The sequence below is a fragment of the Fringilla coelebs genome (assembly GCF_963513975.1).
Source record: "Fringilla coelebs genome assembly, chromosome: 7".
Taxonomy (NCBI): domain Eukaryota; kingdom Metazoa; phylum Chordata; class Aves; order Passeriformes; family Fringillidae; genus Fringilla; species Fringilla coelebs.
This window is the reverse complement of record NC_140035.1, coordinates 2,032,820-2,052,974: the sequence shown is the minus strand read 5'-3', so window position 1 is coordinate 2,052,974 and position 20,155 is coordinate 2,032,820. Positions and strand designations below refer to the sequence as shown.

The window sequence follows — 20,155 nt, the reverse complement described above, 5'->3', positions numbered from 1 at the left end:
TAATGTGTGACACAGTGGGGACACTGTGGGGGAAACGGCGGGGACTTTATGGGGACACTGTGAGGAGACAGTGGGGACCCAGCCGGGACACTGCGGGGACCATAGTGGGTAGACATTGGCAAGAGACTGTGGGGACAAAACAGGGACACTGTGAAGAGACAGCGAGGACACTGTGGCGACACCGTGGGGACACGGCAGGTGGACCGCGGGGACACCGCGGAGGCACTGCGGGGACACTGTAGGCACACTGTGCGCACACCGCTGGAGCGTCATAGGGACACTGTGGGCACCGGGAGGGCACACAGCAGGGACACGGTGGGCAGCCGGCGGGGACACTGCGGGGACACTTTGGGCAGCCGGCTGGGACACGGCGGGCTGGCTCGGGACGCCCGGAGCGCTCCGCTCCCGCCCGGTCTCGCCGCCCCCCTCAGGCTCCCTGAGGCTCCCTCAGCCTCCCGCCCTCGGCTGCGCGCGCAGCGCCGCTCCCGCCGCGCGGGCTGCCGGGAGGGCCGAGCGGCTGTGGTTAATGTCCGCCATGTTTGCCATGGCGCAGGGAGCGGACCGAGCGAGCCCGGCGCGGATCTAGGGCTGCGGGGCGTGCGCTGCGGGCTACGGGCGGCCCCGCCGGGAGCTGCGCCGGGGCGCCGGGACCCTCCATGGTGGCGCGGGCGCGGCGCGGGAGCGGCTGGGAGGCGGCGGCGAGGCCGCACTGAAGGCCCCCCCCCCCCCCCCCCCCGCCCGCCCGGCCCCGGGGTGTTATTGTGAGGGGGAGACAATGAGCAAACTCTCCTTCCGCGCCCGGGCGCTAGACGCCGCCAAACCGCTGCCCATCTACCGCGGCAAGGACATGCCCGACCTCAACGACTGCGTCTCCATCAACCGGGCCGTGCCGCAGATGCCCACGGGGATGGAGAAGGAGGAAGAATCGGTAAGGGAGCGCGGCGCAGGGGGGGCACCATTGTTTACAGTTACCCCCCGCACGGGGAACCGGCCGCCGGTATTCACCAAGCGCGCTACGCTCGCTCCGCCGCGGGGCGCTCGGGGCGCTGCGCAAACGGCGCAGCGTAAGCCGCGGTCCGGCGCCGCGAGCGGGCCCTGCCGCCGTCCGCCATCTTCTGCTGCGCGTCCCGGGCGCGGGTGAGCGGGGGGGGCTCGGCGTGAGGGCGGTGGGACAGGCCGGCGGCAGCGCGGAGCGGAGCTTGGTGTCGGAGCGGCGGAGCGCGGTGTCAGGGCGGCGGAGCGCGGCGCTGGCCCGGCGGAGCGGGGCGAGCTGCCGGACAGGCTCCGGCTGCCGGAGCGGCTCGGGATGTCAGAGCGGTGGAGCGTGCGGCGCGGCGTGCCGGAGCCGGCTCGGGGTGTCAGTTCGCGTTGTCAGCTCGGGGTGCCGAAGCCCACTCGGGATGTCCGAGCGGCTCGGTGTGCCGGCTCGCCGTGCCGGAGCGGCGGAGCGCGGTGCCGGAGCGGAGTATCGGAGGCGGGCTGCCGGAGCGGCGGCTCGGGGATGCCGGAGCGGGCTCGGGCTGTGCCGGTGCGGGGTGCTCGGGATGCCGGAGCAGCTGGGCATGCCGCGCTGCTGCAGCGGGCTCAGGGTGCCGGCCCGGTGGAGCGGCTCGGGTGCTCGGCGCGTTGTGGACTAAAGCTGATACTACTCCTGCCAGCCATGTAGTGAGTGGCTGTCAAGTCGCTCGGGCTGGGGAGGTGGTGTCGGCGTGCAAGTGCTGGGTGCTGCGCTGTGCCACTCCACAGGGAACGAGCGGGTCCGGGCCAGCTTCTCCCTTTCCGGGGGACAGCGGGACGCGCTGTCCCTCTCCTCCGGCCGGCGGTCGCCGAGCCCGGCGGCAGCTCCGTGTCGCGGTTTGGGCCGCTGTCAGTCCCTGCGTTCGTGCACATGAGGGGCTGAGGGCGCAGCCCGGCACACACACACACACACATAGATTGTGCACATTGTGCTGCAGGGACAGCAACGCACAGCAGCTTTGGCTGCCGGTGTGGGACAGTGTCCGTGTTCCTGCAGCCACCCCCGGTGCTGCTCGGAGTTATTTAACACCGCTGGTGTGTGCTGCTGCTCGGTGTGCATCGCATGGCACAGGCGTCAGCTGGACGCGTTGCGTGAAGCGCTGGAGCTTTAATGTTATTACCAAATCAACCAGCGTGGACGTGCGATGTGTGTTCTGCCGGTAGTGTTAAAGGGTGGAAAAGCTTTTTTGCGCTGAGGTAAATATAAGTTTCTGGGGGTTTTGGTGAGCAGCAGGACAGCTTTGAAAATGCTCACATGCAGCTCTGGTGTCCTCCGAACGTACTGCTTTGTCTTGCTGATCTTCAAACATTTTTCTGTAAGAGTAAGGTTTATTTTCTGCTCCTGGCACTTGTGTAAGCTCAGACAGAGGCTGTCGCCTGATGTGTCTGTACTTGCAGAGCCGATAGTAAATGCACCCTCCAGAATTTCCTCAATGAATCCGTGTCTCCGCCTCAGCCAAACCTCTGTGCCTGTGGATTGGTTTTTCCGAGGTTACAGCTGTCAAAGGAGGCTCCGCGCTTTCCTCGTTGCTTTTTCTCACCTGACTGCTGGTATTAAAAGGAGTCCTCTGTCTTATCATGGTGGGCTTTCATTTTTTAATTTACTGTGTATAATACATTGTGCTCAAAACTTCAAGAATTCCCCAAGAGTAACGCTGCTAGAAGCTGGGATTGTAGTTAAAAGGAACAACACTGGGGTACTAATGAAGGAATATTGGATACTAATTTGGTTTTCTGAGCCTCGAAAATCTGTCTTGCAGTGCTGTGTTCGCGTTTAATATTGAAATTAATTCTTTAAAATTGCTGTTATTTTGATAAATCATGTTTAAAATAAAGTTATTAATGGAAAATTGCTGTAAGAGTTCAAGCAAACAAGCTGCTTATGATAAGGCTGCTTAAATGATTGAGAAGATTAGATTTATACTTCAATAAAAATACTTTAGTGTTGTCCTAAAAAGTTGTTTTTCTGTGTGAGTGAGGTTTGTTTTCTCAGCCCTGACATGTGGCTCTGTTTGATATATTATGTAATAGTCTCAAAATGAAATGACTGAAGCAATATATAAACATAGTGCGAGATGCATCAGCCAGGCAAGATTATAAACTGCTATTCTTAGATTATTCAGATTATTGCCATGTGGTGATGGTTTCATTCATGGCTTGTCCTTCTCCCAGTGTACCACAGATAATTCTTCATTAATGCTTTTTAAAAAAATTATATGAAATCCCTTCTAGGAACAGCTGTTGTGGGTGGCAATAGTTAAATATTTGAAAAATACCTAAACAGCTTTAATTCATAGCAAGTACTGCTGTGACTGATTTGATGTATTTAGAAAGGGACTTTCTGGAGGGAGAGGAAATCTCCGCACACTCATTTCTGCCCTCTCAATTTCTGGGGTGTCTCCCGGCCTCTTTCCCGAGTGGAAGTTGTTTGCAGCCTCAGGGTGGCCGCTGTTCTTCCTGCGCTGTTCAGAGCCGCGAACCTCGTGCTCCTCTGGCCCCAGCTCTCCTCCCGGTGCCCCCAGAAAGGTCTTGTAGCACAGGGTGTCACGGGGTCAGACAGCACCTTCCGGGATATAGTCCACTGGAAATCAACATTATTTACAGATTTGCAGGATTTAAAACGCTTGGGTGACATGTCTGCCCTGTTCTTTACAACCCAGCCTCGCTGGCGCAGGCATGTGGTTTAATTAGCTGGTGATTGATCTTTTGTACATACGAAAATGCAGATTTTGGTCCATTTATTCTTGATGAATATTCTGGAACTGTTTCTGTATGAGTGTCTCAGAGATTTATATATCCACTCGCAGCATTTCACAAATCAGTAGCTCATTTCTCTCACTTGGAGATTCCAGCTGTGAAAGAATTAGGTTTCTCTTCTGTAGCAATGTTTATGTTACAAATGTTTATAATTTACTCCAAATTAAACCTGAGGAAGAAAATTGTGTGGGCTTGTTTTTAATCTCACGTGAGAGAGCGATCGCTGTTAAGCAGAAGCAGGAAAGTGTCCTTTTGGGAGTTCAGAAAGTGAGCAGGGACACTTGTGGGTTTTCTTTTTTTTTTTTCCTGATGAGTAAGACTCGTATTTCCTAATGCTAATGAATTGTTTTGACTGGAAAGGGAGAAAGTTGCAGAATAGATAAGCCTTGGGTTTGTTTCTTACCACATAACTGTGTTTTTATTTGAATACCTATTACTGGAGATTGCTGAGTTGCATGTTGTGAGGTGAAATCCTGCTTGGTAATGAGGCACATTCACACGGGAGGCTTTGGGAAGTGAATTTACCTGAGGTGTGAGGAAGCCGAAAATGTGGTGGTAATGGGTGATCCGGGGATTGCCTGGTCGGAGCTATCTGAGCCTTCATCTCAGCGCTTGTTTGCACATCCGTTCATTTACGCTTCAGCTTGGCACGGCATCACAGGCCTGAGGGTAGAGAGGAAAAGTGCAGGAATGGCAACTTAAGGACGTGCTTTGACGCTGCAGAAATGCTGACACCGTACCCGTGGGGAGGGACTTTCCTTCCCAGCCCTTCAGGGATCACCTCGGGATGAGCCTTCTCTGATCGTTAAATACAACGTTCACTTCTGATTATTTTGACTGGAAGTAGTTAACTTGATTTTTTTTTCTTTTTTCTTTTTTTTTTTTTCCTTCGTTCATTCAGTTTCTTTTGTAATGCTGGAACTTGAAGTGCTCATCCTCGAGCTTTGAGGTGGTGATACTCCTGGAACAGCTTTTTCATTCTCCTTTCAAAGCAGGAAGCTTTTAGCTTTGCACAAGTCCTGGTTTTCCTGTTAAACTGTATCAGCAGAAATATCCATAATGAATATTTCCCTCTGCTACAGGGAGCTGGGAGAGTATCAAATGTGTGAGGATTTACTTAAGCTGCTGCTCAGAAGTACCTGCCTGGTGCTGTCTGATGCACTCAGGTCTGGGTTTAAAAACACAAATACACATAAATCACTGCCCACATGGACAGAACCTGCTCTTAACTGGATGTTTGTGTGTGGGCTGTGCACTCATAACCTGTGGTTGAACCCTCAAAGTTCCTACAAACGAGAGGCTTTGTAGAACAAAGAAGCCCAGACAGCAGTGAGTAAAACTGGAGGCCAACAGAGGATAACTTCAGCTCCAACCATGCAAATATTCTGTAAAACAGAAATCCTTCAGAAAGACTGCATGGGAATCTTATGTGAGAAACTCCAAGGATTGTATTGCCATGCAAAACCAGCTGAAATCAAGAGCATGCTTTGCTTAGGAAAGGAATTGGGTTTGTTTGACTAAAATCAGCTGGGTTATCTGCTGGGGAAATAAAATTCCCAGTGTAAGTTATTCCTCAGTTAGATTAAGCACCTGTATTTATTTACTTACGTAGGGAGTATTTGGAGGCTGCTGAGATTGCTGAAGTATGTTTGGCGTTAGGCAGTGAAATGCTGGGCTGTGATTTTTATTCACAGAATTTTGAACTTCAGTTTTATTTGAGATCTTTCCCTGCCTTCATCTCCTGTACTTTTCTCCCTCCTCCAAGTCCGATTACCTTGTGCAGTGATGTTCCTCCCAAGTGCCCATTTCAGTTCCATTTCCCAGGCTTTATTTCAGTTTCCAGCTCTGATCCTTTATCCTTGCTGTGCTGTCACCTGCAGCATCTCTGGGCCGTGTTTAATGTCCCGTTTGATAACTGTGAATCAGAATTCACCTCGACCAGCTGAGCTCTGGAGAGCACTTAAACTGAGGAGCTCCACGTTTAATTTGTTGTGGCTGAAGTTAAACACGACCAAGATTTGCTCTTAAGTCTCCACCTCACGAGCAGTTTATTAGGGCTTATCACATTAACACCTATCAGCAAACCTGTCACAAGTGCTTGGGATATCAGCTCAGCCCGGGACAAATGTCATTGATCCCCGAGTGTGCTTTTAAGATAGAGCTGAGCCCGAGGAACCGACCTGCAGGTAGGGGGGACATTCTGCTTTTTGGGGTCTTGATAAATGCTGGTGGCAGCCAGCGTGGGCCAGCGGATCATGCATCCTTCCAGCGGTAGCCGTGGGGATAGAGATGGGAGCGGAGCGGCGGTGTCATGCCGAGGTTAGATGGGTTCAGCCCTATCTTAGCACCGCGCGGCTCATTTAGATAAAGCTGCGTTTTTGCTGCAGGCCAGAGGCTGCGCGGGGTCAGCGGGCAGGGCTGGGAGAGCTGCCCGGGCGGGTTCGGTGCCCGTGGCCCTGCAGCACAATGGGAGCTGTTAATTGAGTCACACCTCGGGTCATTATGCAGGAACTTTCCCTGGTGGGAAGGGCTCCTCGGCGGGAGGTGGAATTCCATGACAAAAGCTCAGGAGAGCGCTTGGGAATCGGCCTCGCCGAGCTGAATGGCTCAGCTCTGGGACGTCTCAAATGCAGGGAGCAGTCTTTTCCTTTTCCTTCAATTTGAGGAAAACCTCGGAAAGAAATAGCTGGGGTTTCCTTGGATTTACAGAGTGCCAGACTTCGCAGTGCTCCTGCTTGGCACAACAGAGCAGGAAGCAGCTTGGTACAATTTCTGTTTTGACTGAAACCGGTTGAAATGTCCTGCTTGAACAATTTGGATCAACAGACATTAAATCTGCTTACAGTAACCTCTGTTCTTAATTATTTTTTCGTAAGAAAGATCATTTTGACTGATGCTAGATGTTCAGAAGGTTATTTGTAATTTATTTTGCCAACAAGGCCAATAAACAATGCCTTGTTTATGCCATAGCATATTTATCATTCTAACACTTCAGCTTTTGGAAAGGTAAATACCTCATTTAATATTTACATAAACCTTGGGTGTCCTGAAAGCCAGTGATGGTGAAGATAATTGTAGAACTGAAGTTTCTGTAATAAGAATGGAACTAGAACTGAACTCCTGTATGTAAAAGGGTGTAAGAAGTAGGAAGAATAATTTTGTGAGACTAAAAGTATTATCAGTACAGACTGTCATAATTTTGAAAGTACTGTTGACTAGTTCTGAGTCAAAGTAATAAAGTATTTCAGAATATACTATTTAAAAACTTTGATTTTTGCAAATTCCTAGTCGTTTATGTATAATAACCACAGTGTAGTGGGGCTGAAATGGATTAAAATACTCTCTGTGTCCATGGCAGGTGAAGTGCTGCAAATGTAAGGGAGCAGAAATTTGCAGCAAAAAATCAGACTTGTTAATTTCCCTGATTTGCTTTGTGCAATTCTAATTGTGATTAATACATTTACATCTCTGGTCTCTCAAGTTTGGGTGCCCAGCTCTTCCCCATTGGCAGAATTGTTCAGTGTGAGATGTTTTTGTGTCATTTTCAGCTGGAGATTGGCTCAGCTTCACTCGGAGGCTCTCCCCGTTGGTGATGCCGTTTTTCCATCAGGTTTCCATATCAGTGACCTCCTCTCTGCTCCTGTCCCCAGGGACACGCAGAGCACTTCACCCTCGGATCACTTCTCAGCCAGCAGGAACACTCCCTTTCCTCCCCCTTTCTGGGATGTTTGCTGTTGTTTACATTGGAATTTATAATTTGTTTTTCTCAGCTTTGCGCCGTTTCTCTGGCTGCAGCTCACACTTGGTGGATCTCAGACCAGTCTGTGTTGCATAAAACAAACTGTTTCTACTTTGAAGCATCCCGGTGATGTCGGATTCCCTGTGCCAGACTTGGATGTAAACAAACCACTCTGTCTGCAGTGGTATCCAGAGACTGGCTAATTAAGAGAGACACTGATACTACAGAATGTAAAAAAAATAATCATTCATGTTTGTTGAGTTAAAGGTATTTGGTTTAAAATGGAATTTTGTAGTTAATTTTTAATAATTTTGGTTTTTATCAATTACTATACATGTGTTTTAATTTCTCTAACCTTTTCCTAAGTTGTCCAAGCTGTAGTGCCAATCTCTGACATTGTTTTTAATTATAAAATGAGGAATTTCTGTGTAGTTCCTCAGGTCTTCAGCACTCCAGGTAGCGTCACTTTGGCAATGAAAACACCATTTGTTTAAAAACTCCTTAAAATCCAAATTCCCTGCTGTAGGTGTTTGCCTCAGTTAAATAAAAACTCTGGATATGAATCCTGGGATGAAGATGTTCCCCACAGGCTGAGGTTAAATGCAGAGTGCAGAGGAGAGGGAGAGGTGCTGTGGTCTCCTGGCAGCTCTGCTGGAGAATTCCCAGCTCTCCCTCCCGGTGACTCTCCTCCTCCTGCTGCAAGGAGCGTTCTGTGACTCACAGTCACATGGAGGTGCTGCTGAGAGCAGCCAGCATCAAACGGAGTTTGGGCTCCGTGGATAGTGCTGGGTTTGATAAAGGGAAAAGCTCCTTGTTGGGGGGGTCTCAGCCTTTAAAAATGCATCATGGAGTTCATGACATGAAAAATGAGAGAATACTCCTCTAGGTCAGGGCCTTTTCATCCTGCTTGGGCTGGGATAATCAAGATTCCTAATGGAATCATTTTTACCTTGGGAGTGATACCAGTGTATCCCAAGGAGCTCTTTGGACTACATGTTACATTATTTGTAACAATATTCTCATAAAACATTTTTGGAAAAAAGGTCCCCCTCCTCAGTAAATACAAATTTCTTTTCTAGTACCACAAACAACTTTTCCAAAAGGATTATTTAATATTTCAATTTGTTGTTTTAAAAATAATTTGATTTTTAATAATTAGTTTATGTTCATGTTTTGGTAGACTGGGCACTTGTGTAAATAATTGTAGCTTTAAAATACAGAGTTTTAGTTGCTGTGGGGTTTTTGACATTTCGTAGACAGTGACAGTTGTGTGTCCATATGCTCATAAGTAGTGAGTAATCATTATTTATAGGGATGAGAGATTGCTCATGTTCTCAAACATTACTGTGTTGCACTTGGGGTGATACTTGGGATATCTCCCAGTTGTTTCATGTCCAATTTGACATGGAATGGCTGAAATGACATTGTTTCCTTTTTCTGAATTAAAGTTTTTTAGAGAAATGTTTACTCCTCCTTTTCTGTTGGGTGCTGCAGAAAGAAACACAGGAATGGTGGTGATGTGTGCTCCTGTCCCTGTCCCTTTATCAGGCTCTGTGGGCTGATTGCCACCCTCATTTCCTAAAGTGCTTTCCTTGGACCCCAGAGGGGGAAGAAAGGCATTCCTGGGCATTGTTTGGGACAAACTGGAGTTTCCTCATTCAGATTCACATCTCCTCTCCTCTGGGGGCATCTTCACCTGGCCAGGAGGTGTCACCCAGGGCTGCTGGGCTGTTACTCAGGAGTGTTGGGGGCCCTTCCTTGGGTCATCCAACATGCAGAGATGCCTTCAGGGGATGGGCATAACATACATTTATGTCAAGTAGTCCCAGATTGGCTTGGCTTTGGTGATCCTTTGGGAAGTTGCAGTTGATTAACAGCTGGGAAAGGGAAGAAAGTGATGGAAAAGTCAGCGAATCCCAGACTGGTTTGGGTTGGAAGGGACTTAAATCCCATCCAGTGCCACCCCTGCCATGGCAGGGACACCTTCCGCTGTCCCGGGTTGCTCCAGGCCCCACCCAGCCTGGCCTTGGGCGCTGCCAGGGATCCAGGGGCAGCCCCAGCTTCTCTGGGTACCTGTGCCAGGGCCTCCCCCCCTTCCAGAGACGGATTTCACCCATTCCAGGGACCTGTGTGAATTTTTAGGATGGAGCAGCCCCATTTGATTCCCTTTTCCCTGCTCTCCTCGCTGAGCCAACCCTTAGTACATTATTTTGGCCTGTAGTCACAGTTCAGCAGTGTGGAAGGCAAGTGTGGGGCAGGTGGTTCTTGTGATTATTTCTTTTTTTAAGAAAGGGTGGAGGATATCATGTTGGAAAAACTTGATATGGCCAAAAGTGAAACTGAGAAGTGGTTCCACGAGCCCATTCCACTTGTGTATCTTCTGTTTCTTGTGGGTTTCCTCCAGCTTCCTTCCTCTGGGTGTTGGAAACTCCTTAAGGAAACTGAGTGCAGTTGTCCTCGAAAGCTTTGGCTTGGGTGTGTTGGTTTCCACTCAATATTTGGATTTTTATGGTTTTCTCAGTGCCCTGCACTGCTTGAGAATTAATCCAGTATTTGGATTTTTATGGTTTTCCCAATGCCCTGCATTACTTGGTAATTAATCCAGCGTTTTATGGGGACACTCTATGCAAGAGTAAACAACTCTGATTCCTGACTAGATTCGGTCTTTATCAAATCAGTAGAAAAATGCATATTATCAACTTTGCTAATGACTGAATTGCTTGTTTTTCAAAATAAATTGGGAATGAAGCAGTGGGTTTCAGCTCTCAGGTGGAAATTCTTGTGGTGCACACACTGATTTCCTGCTCTGTGTGTGTCTCCTCACTTCACTTGTCCTCTGTCCATCCCACAGCAGAGGGAGGGGAAGAGAGGGAAACAGCTCTGTAGGATTGAAAGGGTTAACTGCACAAGAAAACAAAAGCTGCTGCTTGAGTTTACACTTTTGCTCTTAGGAAGCTTATCTAAAAAAAGTGTTTGTGTGCAGAGAGGGAGGAGATGGGGCTGAGGCTTTCCAAGGCAGGGAGGCTTCTGACCAAATTAGCTTTTGAGCTTTCTGACACTTCTTTCTGGAAGTGCTGTCAAGAGGTGTTACTCGCTGTGCTTGAGACTTTGCAAGATGAGTCTGCACATTTCCCACTACAGTTCTGTACTTTCAGCTTCTGAATCTCAATATTCAAAAAAAAAAAATTTCCTTTTTTAAAATGTCCCAATTTGAATATAATGTTTAACAAGTGAAATATTTAGCCTTTAGTACATTTTAATTGTTTTCTTAGTTTTAATTCTGTTCTTGGTGCAGGTAGATTGGAATGCTGACTCCAGGATGGCCTAGAAATAGCTTATTTTCAGTAGGAAAAATTGATAAATTCGTTGCTAAATTGATAAATTTGTTGATAAATTCACTTTTCCCTCCCACTTGTATGGAGAGCTATGGGCTTAAAGCAGTGAAGCAACCTATGGAGGTGTAGCTTTGTTGTATGGTGTAGTTTTAAAGAATGAAGATGGGAACAGGTAAATTTAATCCTAAAGCTTTGTTGTCTAGGGGTTTGTATCCAATATGGAATTGCTCACTGGAGTTTGGGAATTAAGATGAACTTTTCAGTGTAAGATGGTGTTCAGCCATGGGCATCTCCAACCATGCTCAACCAGAACACTTGCAGTTATTCAAAGTTGATAAACTCTGTTTCTCAGAGATTACCTGGGGGTGGCAGCAGGGGACTTAAAGATGAAAGAAAAGGAAAACTCTGCCTGCTCTGTAGGGTCCAAGTGCTCTGGTTTGTGGGATAAAAGGAAATAGGAGCAGTGTGGGGCATCCCTGCTCATGACAGGGGGCTGGAATGAGATGATTTCAACCTGAACTATTCTGTGATTCCATGATATTGGTAAAAAATATGTAAAAAGTACCATTAATATTGATCTCTGTTTGCCTTAAAGCTTAACAAAAATAACTTCAGGGTCATAGGATCAATACCTGTTGGTTTATTACTGATGGTTGCCTCTCTTTTGTAGTGCAGAAACTCCCAGATAGGAAGTTGAGGGGAAGCATGAGATCTGTGGGGTTTCAGGGATGAAGGGAATGGCAGTGAAGGTGCCTTGCTCTCAGCTGGACTTGGAGCCTGGCTCTGAGTGTCTGCAACCAAAACTGAGTGGTTTAGAGAACAGGGTTGCAGGAATTTTAGGATTTTTTCCCTCCTGAGGAAAGATGGAAGGAAGGATTGTGGTGTCTCAGAGGGGTTCAGAGAGCAGTTCTGGTTCAGTGTGTAAATGTACCAGGGTTGCAGGAATTTTAGGATTTTTTCCCTCCTGAGGAGAAATGGAAGGAAGGATTGTGGTGTCTCAAAGGGGTTCAGAGAGAAGCTTTGGTTTAATGTGTAAATGTGCTCAGGGAGCAGTGAGTGTTACACACACTAAACATTTACATCTCTCTAATGCTGCTGGTTGAAGAAATAGCCCAGTCTAAGCTGTGTTTGTTTGAAATTTTGTCTTCATACTGGAGAGAAAGGTCTGGATGTGCTTTTTAAGGAATTAATGGGCAATCACTCTTTGTCAGGGGCTCCTTTTTATTCCCATGGCAGCACGTTCTGTTTGCTGTCATCACTGGTTCTCTAATGCTCCTTTATTTTCTGTAAGACCTTTGCATCTGCCCTGCTGCAGAACAAAGTGCGAGCTTAAAATACTGTGTCTCACAAAACCATCAGAAAAAAGTGAAAACTAGACCAAAAGTTGCATTGGTAATAAATCTACCTGTAAAAACACTACTTCAGGTTTAATAAATCCATTCAATTAGCCCAGTTTTTCTATAAAAATCTTCATGGTTGCTTTAAACAGAGTTGTTCCAGGAGTTAAAGTTTAAATTTTCCTGTACTTGATGCTCAGCAGAAAGATTTGAGGTTTTCCCCCTAATTTTAAAATTTGCAAAGCTGATCTATCTGTTTTGGAGCTCTGCTGTTTGAAGAGTGACAGCAGCGGTGCTGAAAGCTGAAATCTCTGTTTGAAAGCTGTGTTCTGCTCCAAGGCTTTTTATAGTGAAATGAGTGCTAACACCTATTGTCAGCCTTCCTTGGGAACTCCCGTGTGCTTACAGCAGCTCAGAGCCTGAATTACTCATCTCAATTACCCTTCAATGGGCTGCAGAACCTAAAGGTGCTCTGAGTTCTGGACAGATCAAACCCTTCCTTCCAGCAGTTCTGGGCTCTGGGCTGTTGGTACACAGCTCCAGGGACAGCAGTTGAAAGCAGCCCAGTAATGAAACCATTTCTGTGGAGTTGAATTACTCAGCACTGCCAAGCTCTCCAAGACACGTTTTAATGGTGGAGTGACAGATTTACTCAGTGTGGAGTAACTCAGGCAGATCACAGCAGCTATTGGATTGCATGCTTGTCTTAATTCTAATAGCACTCACTTGGGAGCCTGATTGATTTAATGTTGCTTCATCTGCTGCAGGAGATCCCCAAAGCTGCTCTGATTTTGCAGGAATTGCATTATTTGTGTTTCTGTAAATCTTTAACATTTAAAAGGGGGTTGTTCATTAAGTATCATTTACATATTTTAAAAGGGTTTTCTTTCACTCCCCCTTTTTAAAGACACCCTTCTGTAGAATTAAAGAGGAAGAAATCTTGTTCTTGAGAGAATTTCCAAGTGGGTAGCAGAGTGTGTGAGTGCCAGACTGCCGTGTGTGCCAGGCTGCAGTGCCAGGCAGGCACTGGAATGCTGGCACCTTCCCATTCCTGGTGTTGATCCTGGGCCTCTTGGGAGTGTTCACCGTGGGGAGAGGCACCCTGGAAGGCCAAGGGAGGAACAGAGAGCAGCAAACCCTTTTTGTGGGTGTGTGCTTTTCCCTGCTCAAACAAGTGCTGCTCCAGCAGCAGGGTTTGTGGGAATGGCTGGGGACAACCTGCAGCCCCTGGAACAAAGGTCCCATGGGTCTGTGACAGAGCTGAGCTTGGATTTTCAGTTGATACTCTGCTCACCCTCCCTCCCCTCAAATCTGGGAGACTTTGGGGAAGAACAGTAAAAGCAGAATGAAGCCTTCACTCCTCGTTCATCTGCTGGGAGATGTGCTTTTCTCTGTTTAAACTGCATTTGGAGAACTTGGTGCTTCACTTTTCCCAAGGGCTGTGAGGGTCTGAGATCTGTCCTGGTGAGGAATGTTACTCCCCTGGACACACAGAAGGCAGCCTTGGTGTCTCAGCCTGAGATATTTTTAGTGGTTTAAATATCAACATGAAAAGTCTTTCAAGCGGGAAGCTACAGCTTAGCTCTGACTTGCAACAGTTGTCACTGAGTTAACTCATAAATTAACTAATAAAATTATGTGGGAAAAAAAATCCTTGTGAACTGCTATATTTATTGTGATCTCTGTTTCACCTGAAGTGATTCTGTAGAATTTGTGACTTTTGTCCCATAAGAATAAAATGAAGTGATACCTGTTTGGGGAGCCCTTGCTTTTCAGGTGTTATTCTGTGAGAACTCTTCTTCCTGTTGCTCTTAGCTTGCTAAACTTCTAATAGCAGGCCAGTAAGGATTGCTGGGAAGACAGGAATGATGAAATTTGCTATTCTTTTGACTTTAAAGGCCTGATCTTGCATACACTTTCGTTCTGACAGGTTTGGGTGGGTTTGGCTTTCCCCAGCCCTAATTTTCTGCTGAGGTTATTTTATGAAGTTGGAATGTTTGTCTTTTTTCCGGTCTGGTGGAAGGTGTGGGCTGTGTCTGAACAAAGGATTCTCTTCATCTGTTTGTAGTTCATTTACTGTAGTTTTAAGATTCCCATCACTTAGGAGCCCTAAAAGATGGAGAACACACCTGGGCACAAGCATCCTGATGGCCTCTAAAACCCAGCAAAGCTTCCACTCTGCTATCCTGTAGGAAAACAGTGGGAGAAGAGGCTGGCTGTCTTTATATGCACTTTGTACAGATATTGAAGTGAACTCTCCCATTTTGCCCTTGCAGGAACATCATTTGCAACGGGCCATCTCAGCGCAGCAAGTTTTCAGAGAAAAGAAGGAGAGCATGGTTATCCCAGTCCCTGAAGCAGAGAGCAATGTCAACTACTACAATCGTCTGTACAAAGGAGAGTTCAAGCAACCAAAGCAGTTCATCCACATCCAACGTGAGTTCCAAGCACTGGGATTGTTGTGGGGTCTGTCCAACCCCTCCTTGTTTCACCTGAGAAACCTTTCTCTTGTGGTCAGAGTTGCTACAGTGGGAGGACTCAGAAATCCATTTATAGATGTAAATTCCAGTATCTTCTCGAGTTCTGGAAGATTTGATTGTTGGTGAAGGTGGGGGTTTTGCTGCTGGGTTTGGTTCTGGCTCTGTGCTGATGCTCTGTCCATGTGCAGCAGCTGCTGAGCCTTATCCTGGCTCTTGGGCTTGCAGTATTCTTGAGCCAGCCTTATTTTTGTGGTTTTGTCCCTCCTAGTCCTGAGAAGGAATAACTGAAGCTGCCTGGCTGCCTCCTGGGTGCTTGTACTGATGCAGGGAGCAGGAGAGAGGTTGTCTTGCTCACCTGTTCACTCCAGAGTTCTCTGTAAGTGCAGATCCATAAAGCAGAAGAGTTTTTGGGATGAAATCAGCCTTTGTCCTGCTGCTCGTAGCAGAGCTCTGGCAGGGCAGGGCAGCTGTGCAGCCACTGGGGTTCAGGCTGTTCTGGGTAATAGTCACTTCTCTCTGAGTTTGGCTAAAACTGAACAATTCCATTTCAGCAGGGAACTCTGAGTTTATTTTATAGATAAAAGTAAATATTCTGCATGAGCTTAGTTTATGTCTTACAATATCTCACTAATCTAAGCTTGTGGGCTCTGGATTAATTCTCCCATTTCTTTTGGTTGATGTTCTGTTGACAAGTGACACTTTTGCAGTTCAGTTGTTCCTTGGCACACATTTCATGTTTGTCCTTTGCAGGATGTGGTTCAGGGGGTTATTTGGGCACTTGGATTCCTCCCAGCAGTTACCTTGGTAGCAAAACCTTTGATTCAATTATTGCATCATTGCTCACCAGCATGCTCAAGAGTCCAATTTTTACTGTTTATTTACAAAATAGGAGGTTTTGAAAATAATGCACTCAGGATTCTCTGTGATGCAATAGAGACCATAGAGGTGATGGAGAAAAATCAACTAAAAGGAATTGTTATCACCTTAATAAAAGAAACAAACTTGGAAGCAAGGCAGGCTGAATGAACTGAAACTGAGCTGCTGGTGGAGGAATGTATTTTATTCTGTTCTTTGTTGGACACGGCCAGAAACACTGTGAATACTGTTAATAAACATGTCTAAAAATGTTAAATATATTATGCCAAAGTTTTCTTTGTCTTGTTGAGACTCACAGTCTTTCTGGACAGAATTAGAGAAGGTATTTGAGCTGAAGATAACTATCAGATACTGCTCCAAGATAGTTTTTCACACATATTCTGGATGGACTAGGTGTGATACAAGGCAGCTTTATGCTACATAAACTGCTTAGAAATTCTGTTTTAGTCTTAAAACACAAATAGCAGCAATACCCACTTTGGCCAGGGAAGTTATGTAAACTGATGGAAAATGCCAGGAGGACACATGCTATAATCCATACTTACTGGGGGGTATTTCTGGCAAATTATGTTTTGCTGGGATTCTAGTAGCCTAAGATTTAAATTTTTTTTACATTTGTTTATTTGGATCAGTGGTTCCGAGCAGAGAAAAGTTAATTTATTTGTAAAGGCTGGAATTTGTGAGTAAGCAAAGTTCCAGGTATTAGTTGACCTCAGTGGCACCAACACAGGTGATGCTGAGCTGAATGTAAAGAAGAAACCTTGAACTGTTAAAATTATTCCAGCATCCTTCATAATTTTCCAAGAATATTTGTAGCATCAATAACATGCAGATGCATCTAAAGTTATTGATAATTAGCAAAGAGATGAAGTTTGTAAACTTGGACCTAAATTAGAACTAAGGGGATGGAAGATGAGTCAGAAACAATGAAACAATTTTCATAAAGTGGGGAATGAGCTCCAGTCATCCTTGAAAGGAACTTTTTGGCAGGAAGTTTCTCTTTCATTTTTTGGTTGGGTGACCCTCAGTTTATCAGTTTGGTGCCTTGGCTCAGGCCTGGTTGCTGCTGTTGGCACAGGGGGGTGGCAGGGCTGTGGATTGCTGGGGAGGGAGGGCACTGGAAGCACTGGCCTTAATTTAGTTAGCTAAATGAAACAGGTTAATTTAGTGAAGTTAAACCCAGTTCAGTGTAACTTCACTGAGAAACAAATTGCATTTGTGTGAGTTAGTATAAACTGGGTCCTAGGGGAGCTCAAGTAAACAAAAAACCAAATCCCTCTGGCAGGTACTGCTGGGAGTGAGTGGGAACTGGATGTTGTGTTTGCAACAGCAGTGAGCAAACTCCTGAGCATTCCTGGAGAAACTTCCCAGGTGGGATCACTGGGGGATGTGTTTGCAGCAGCAAGTCCTGAGCATCCCTGGAGAAACTTCCCAGGTGGGATCACTGGGGCCTGTCTGACAGCGCCCTGTAGAAATGAAGGTTTTCTGGAGGTGTCCAGGAAAGTCTGGATTCATCCTGAGTCAGGAGACTGTCCCAGATTTAGCAGGAGGTGTCCATGTGGGCTGGAACTCAGGGCTGATTCTCCAGCAGCTCCCCCAGCTGCCATGGCAGGGGCAGGAACGGGGGGTGATGATGGATGGTTCCATCCATGGCACATAAACACCTGAGTCTTGTGATGGCTTTGGAAGCCAGGGAGCTGCCACGCTGCTGGCCAGCTCCAGGGTGAAAAATGGCTTTTTCTGGAGCTATTGCAGTTCACTCAGTGCTTGGGGAAAGAAGAAAACTGGTGATTAAGGATGTTGCTGAAAGTGCCTTTTGAGGAGTGGTAAATCAACGTCGGGGAGGAGGACACTTCCATGGGTGCCCCAGTGCTGGGACAAGCCAGCTTGGGCTGATGAACTCCGAGGCAGAAGTGGTAACTCTGCAATTCCTGAGGCCCTCACACCTCCCCAGGCTGCTGGGAGCTTGTGGCCATCCTGTCTGCCCTGAAACACGTGGTGCTTCCATCCCTGCAGTGTCATTGACCTGTCCCCCACGTAAGGCCCCGTTTGAAAGGGAGCTGCACTATAAATACAGGGCACAACAAACAGCATTGCTGGTGGCACAAAAGCATGAGATGTGAGATGTGTGACAAGGGCTACTGCTGTTCTCACAGGGATGATGGGGGGTTCTTTGAGAAAATGAGACTGGATTTGTTTGATGATGGCAAGTACCTGTTGGATGCCTTTTATCTTCTCTTGAATATTTCTCAAAGTATTGAGCAGAGAGAGGGAGGGACCCCCTGCTTCCAGCCGAGGTGCACCATGAGGTCACTTGAGCTGCTGCAGTAACCTGCCTTCCCTCTGGGAGACCCTTCACTAATATCCACAGTGTGCTCCTGAGGGTCATTGGTGGTTGGGCTTTTTCTTTTCATTTTGCTGTTTTGGTGTCTCCTGGTTGCCTCTCACTTGATTTTATTCTGGAAGGTGGATGGTTCAGGACCTTTTAGTGATTCTTCCCATTGTGGAAATGAAGGGAAGTTTCCTGGCACTGCTGACAATTTACAGGTGACCAACATCACATCTTCTGTCACAGATCCTCCTGCTCACTGATATTCTGCCTTGAAAAGACTGGCTGGAAACATTTTGTCCACAGGGGATTATTGAATTATCTACTGACAGGAAATAGGCTGACATGTTTTCTGATGTGAGACCAACATCTGCCTGAGGGCAAGCAAGCTTTCTGTGGACTTGAATGGTTTCCAGTCCTCATGTGAGCAGTGATCTCTGCTGGAGAGGCAGATGTGATGTTGAAAGCTGCAGTTGAATTCTCATACACAGTTAATTGTTGGAGAGCTCTTGGTCACATGCCCAGTGACAGTGTCTTAAATAAACTTGCCATGCAACTTGTATTACTGAATTAATATTGCCAGCAGTTCTTGACACATGGTTACAGCCTGTTATTATTTTCTCCTCAAATAAATTGTTACAGTGTGTGGTAGGTCAGAAAACTCTTCTGGCCGAGTGCTGTTGGCACAGTTGGTACAGTTGGGCTGTGTCTCCTCTGAGAGGTACCAGCTTGAGCTGAAGATGCTGAGGAGCTGCTTTTTAGCCCTTCCCAGCTGCATCTGGCTGAGTTTCTGTGCCTGAATAAATAAATAAATAAACACTGGTAGTGGTTTAGCTCATTTTTTGCACTGGTTCACAGGGAGAGTGGTCTTAGGCAAGGCTGAGGTGTGGAAGGGCACTGCTGACCACCTGCCTGTGGGAGGGAAAACACTGGGATTTGTTTTAAAGACTTTTTTGGGGGTTTTCTTTTGATCCTGGTTTCCCAAGTTTTTGTTTTAAGGTGCTCTCAAAGCACACAGGGCAGCTCAGTAGCAGAGGTTTTTAAATTAGCACTTGGTATAGCCACAAGTTAAGAGCATGGAGATAAGATAGTGCTGTTTGTCTGTTAAGAACAGAATATATTTCATCAGGCCTATTAACTGCTGTTATTGCAGTGCTGATTGAATTACTGGGAGTGTTGTACCTGGTGTGTCACCCTTTCAAGGTTTTATTAGGTGTACAATTAATGTTTCTATTAACAGTTCTTACTGTCATGTGCAATTTACTCATATTTGTTGTAAAATTTTATTTCTGCTGTGTTACCTGAATGGGAACTTCCTTCTGCTTTTAGTAGCACCAGGAACTTTGTCAAGTATGGAAACTAATTAGCACAATTAGTAATAAAGACATGAGCTTTGCTGAAAAGTTGAGAACTGACTCTTTGGAGAGCCTGAAGGAATTGTCAGGCTCTACATTCACAGCTGGGGTGGTTTTGGAAAAGAAGCAACAATTCCCATAGGATTGGTCTAGGATTTCCACAGTTACATAAAACCAGAAAAAGTTTAGTCTGTTAAATATTTTAGCATTTTAGCTTTGGTGTACTGTTTAAAAATGGGCAACAGAAATTATGTTGGGACTTCAGTGTAAATGCTTTTTCTCCAAGTCTGGAATTTGAAAATGGTCTTAGTTCTTATTATCTTCCCAAGATGTTCTGGAGGAGCTGTATGATATCAGTACTATCAAGCATCTTTACTTTTGTTTTGCAAAGATACATCAAAGTTTCTGTACCTATCACCCCTTCAAGTCACTTCCAGTGAAACTTCTTGGATTCTTTTCATATTGGAAGTTGGAGACAAGCAGCTTCTACCTGCTCTGTGTTAGATGGGGAAACTTTTCAGCATGAAAAAAAGTGTTTTGGCACAGAAGTGCTGGTCTGGAATTTGCTCAGTCATTTTTGGTTTCTGATCACAGATGTGTGTCCAGAGTGTGTTACTCACCCAACATTTCAATTTCTTGTGTTCCAGCCTTTAATCTGGACAATGAGCAGCCAGATTATGATATGGACTCTGAGGATGAGACCCTTCTGAACAGGCTGAACAGGAAGATGGAAATCAAGCCACTGCAGTTTGAAATAATGGTTGACAGACTCGAAAAAGCCAGTTCCAGTCAGGTATGGTGTGAAGAAATCACTGGGAGGTTTTGTTTTCCTGGGGGGTGGTTCTGGCTGAGTGCTTGGTTTTATTTCCTGCTAACAGGAGAAGTGTGTTTGTGTGAGTCTGCAGTTTCACAGAAATCACATTTCGGTCT

General features: G+C 46.4%; 1 protein-coding gene across 2 annotated transcripts in view; it reads left to right on the top strand.

Annotated features, from left to right (window-relative positions):
* Positions 1-527: 527 nt before the first annotated feature.
* Positions 528-20,155, top strand: part of EPC2 (enhancer of polycomb homolog 2) — a 35,360-nt gene continuing 15,732 nt past the window's right edge. For both annotated transcript variants that reach the window (XM_084209007.1, XM_084209006.1), the window contains exons 1-3: positions 528-928; positions 14,462-14,621; positions 19,873-20,018. In XM_084209007.1, coding sequence (XP_084065133.1) covers positions 776-928; positions 14,462-14,621; positions 19,873-20,018 — 459 coding nt within the window. In that variant the 5' untranslated portion in view covers positions 528-775. The remainder of the gene's footprint in view (positions 929-14,461; positions 14,622-19,872; positions 20,019-20,155) is intronic.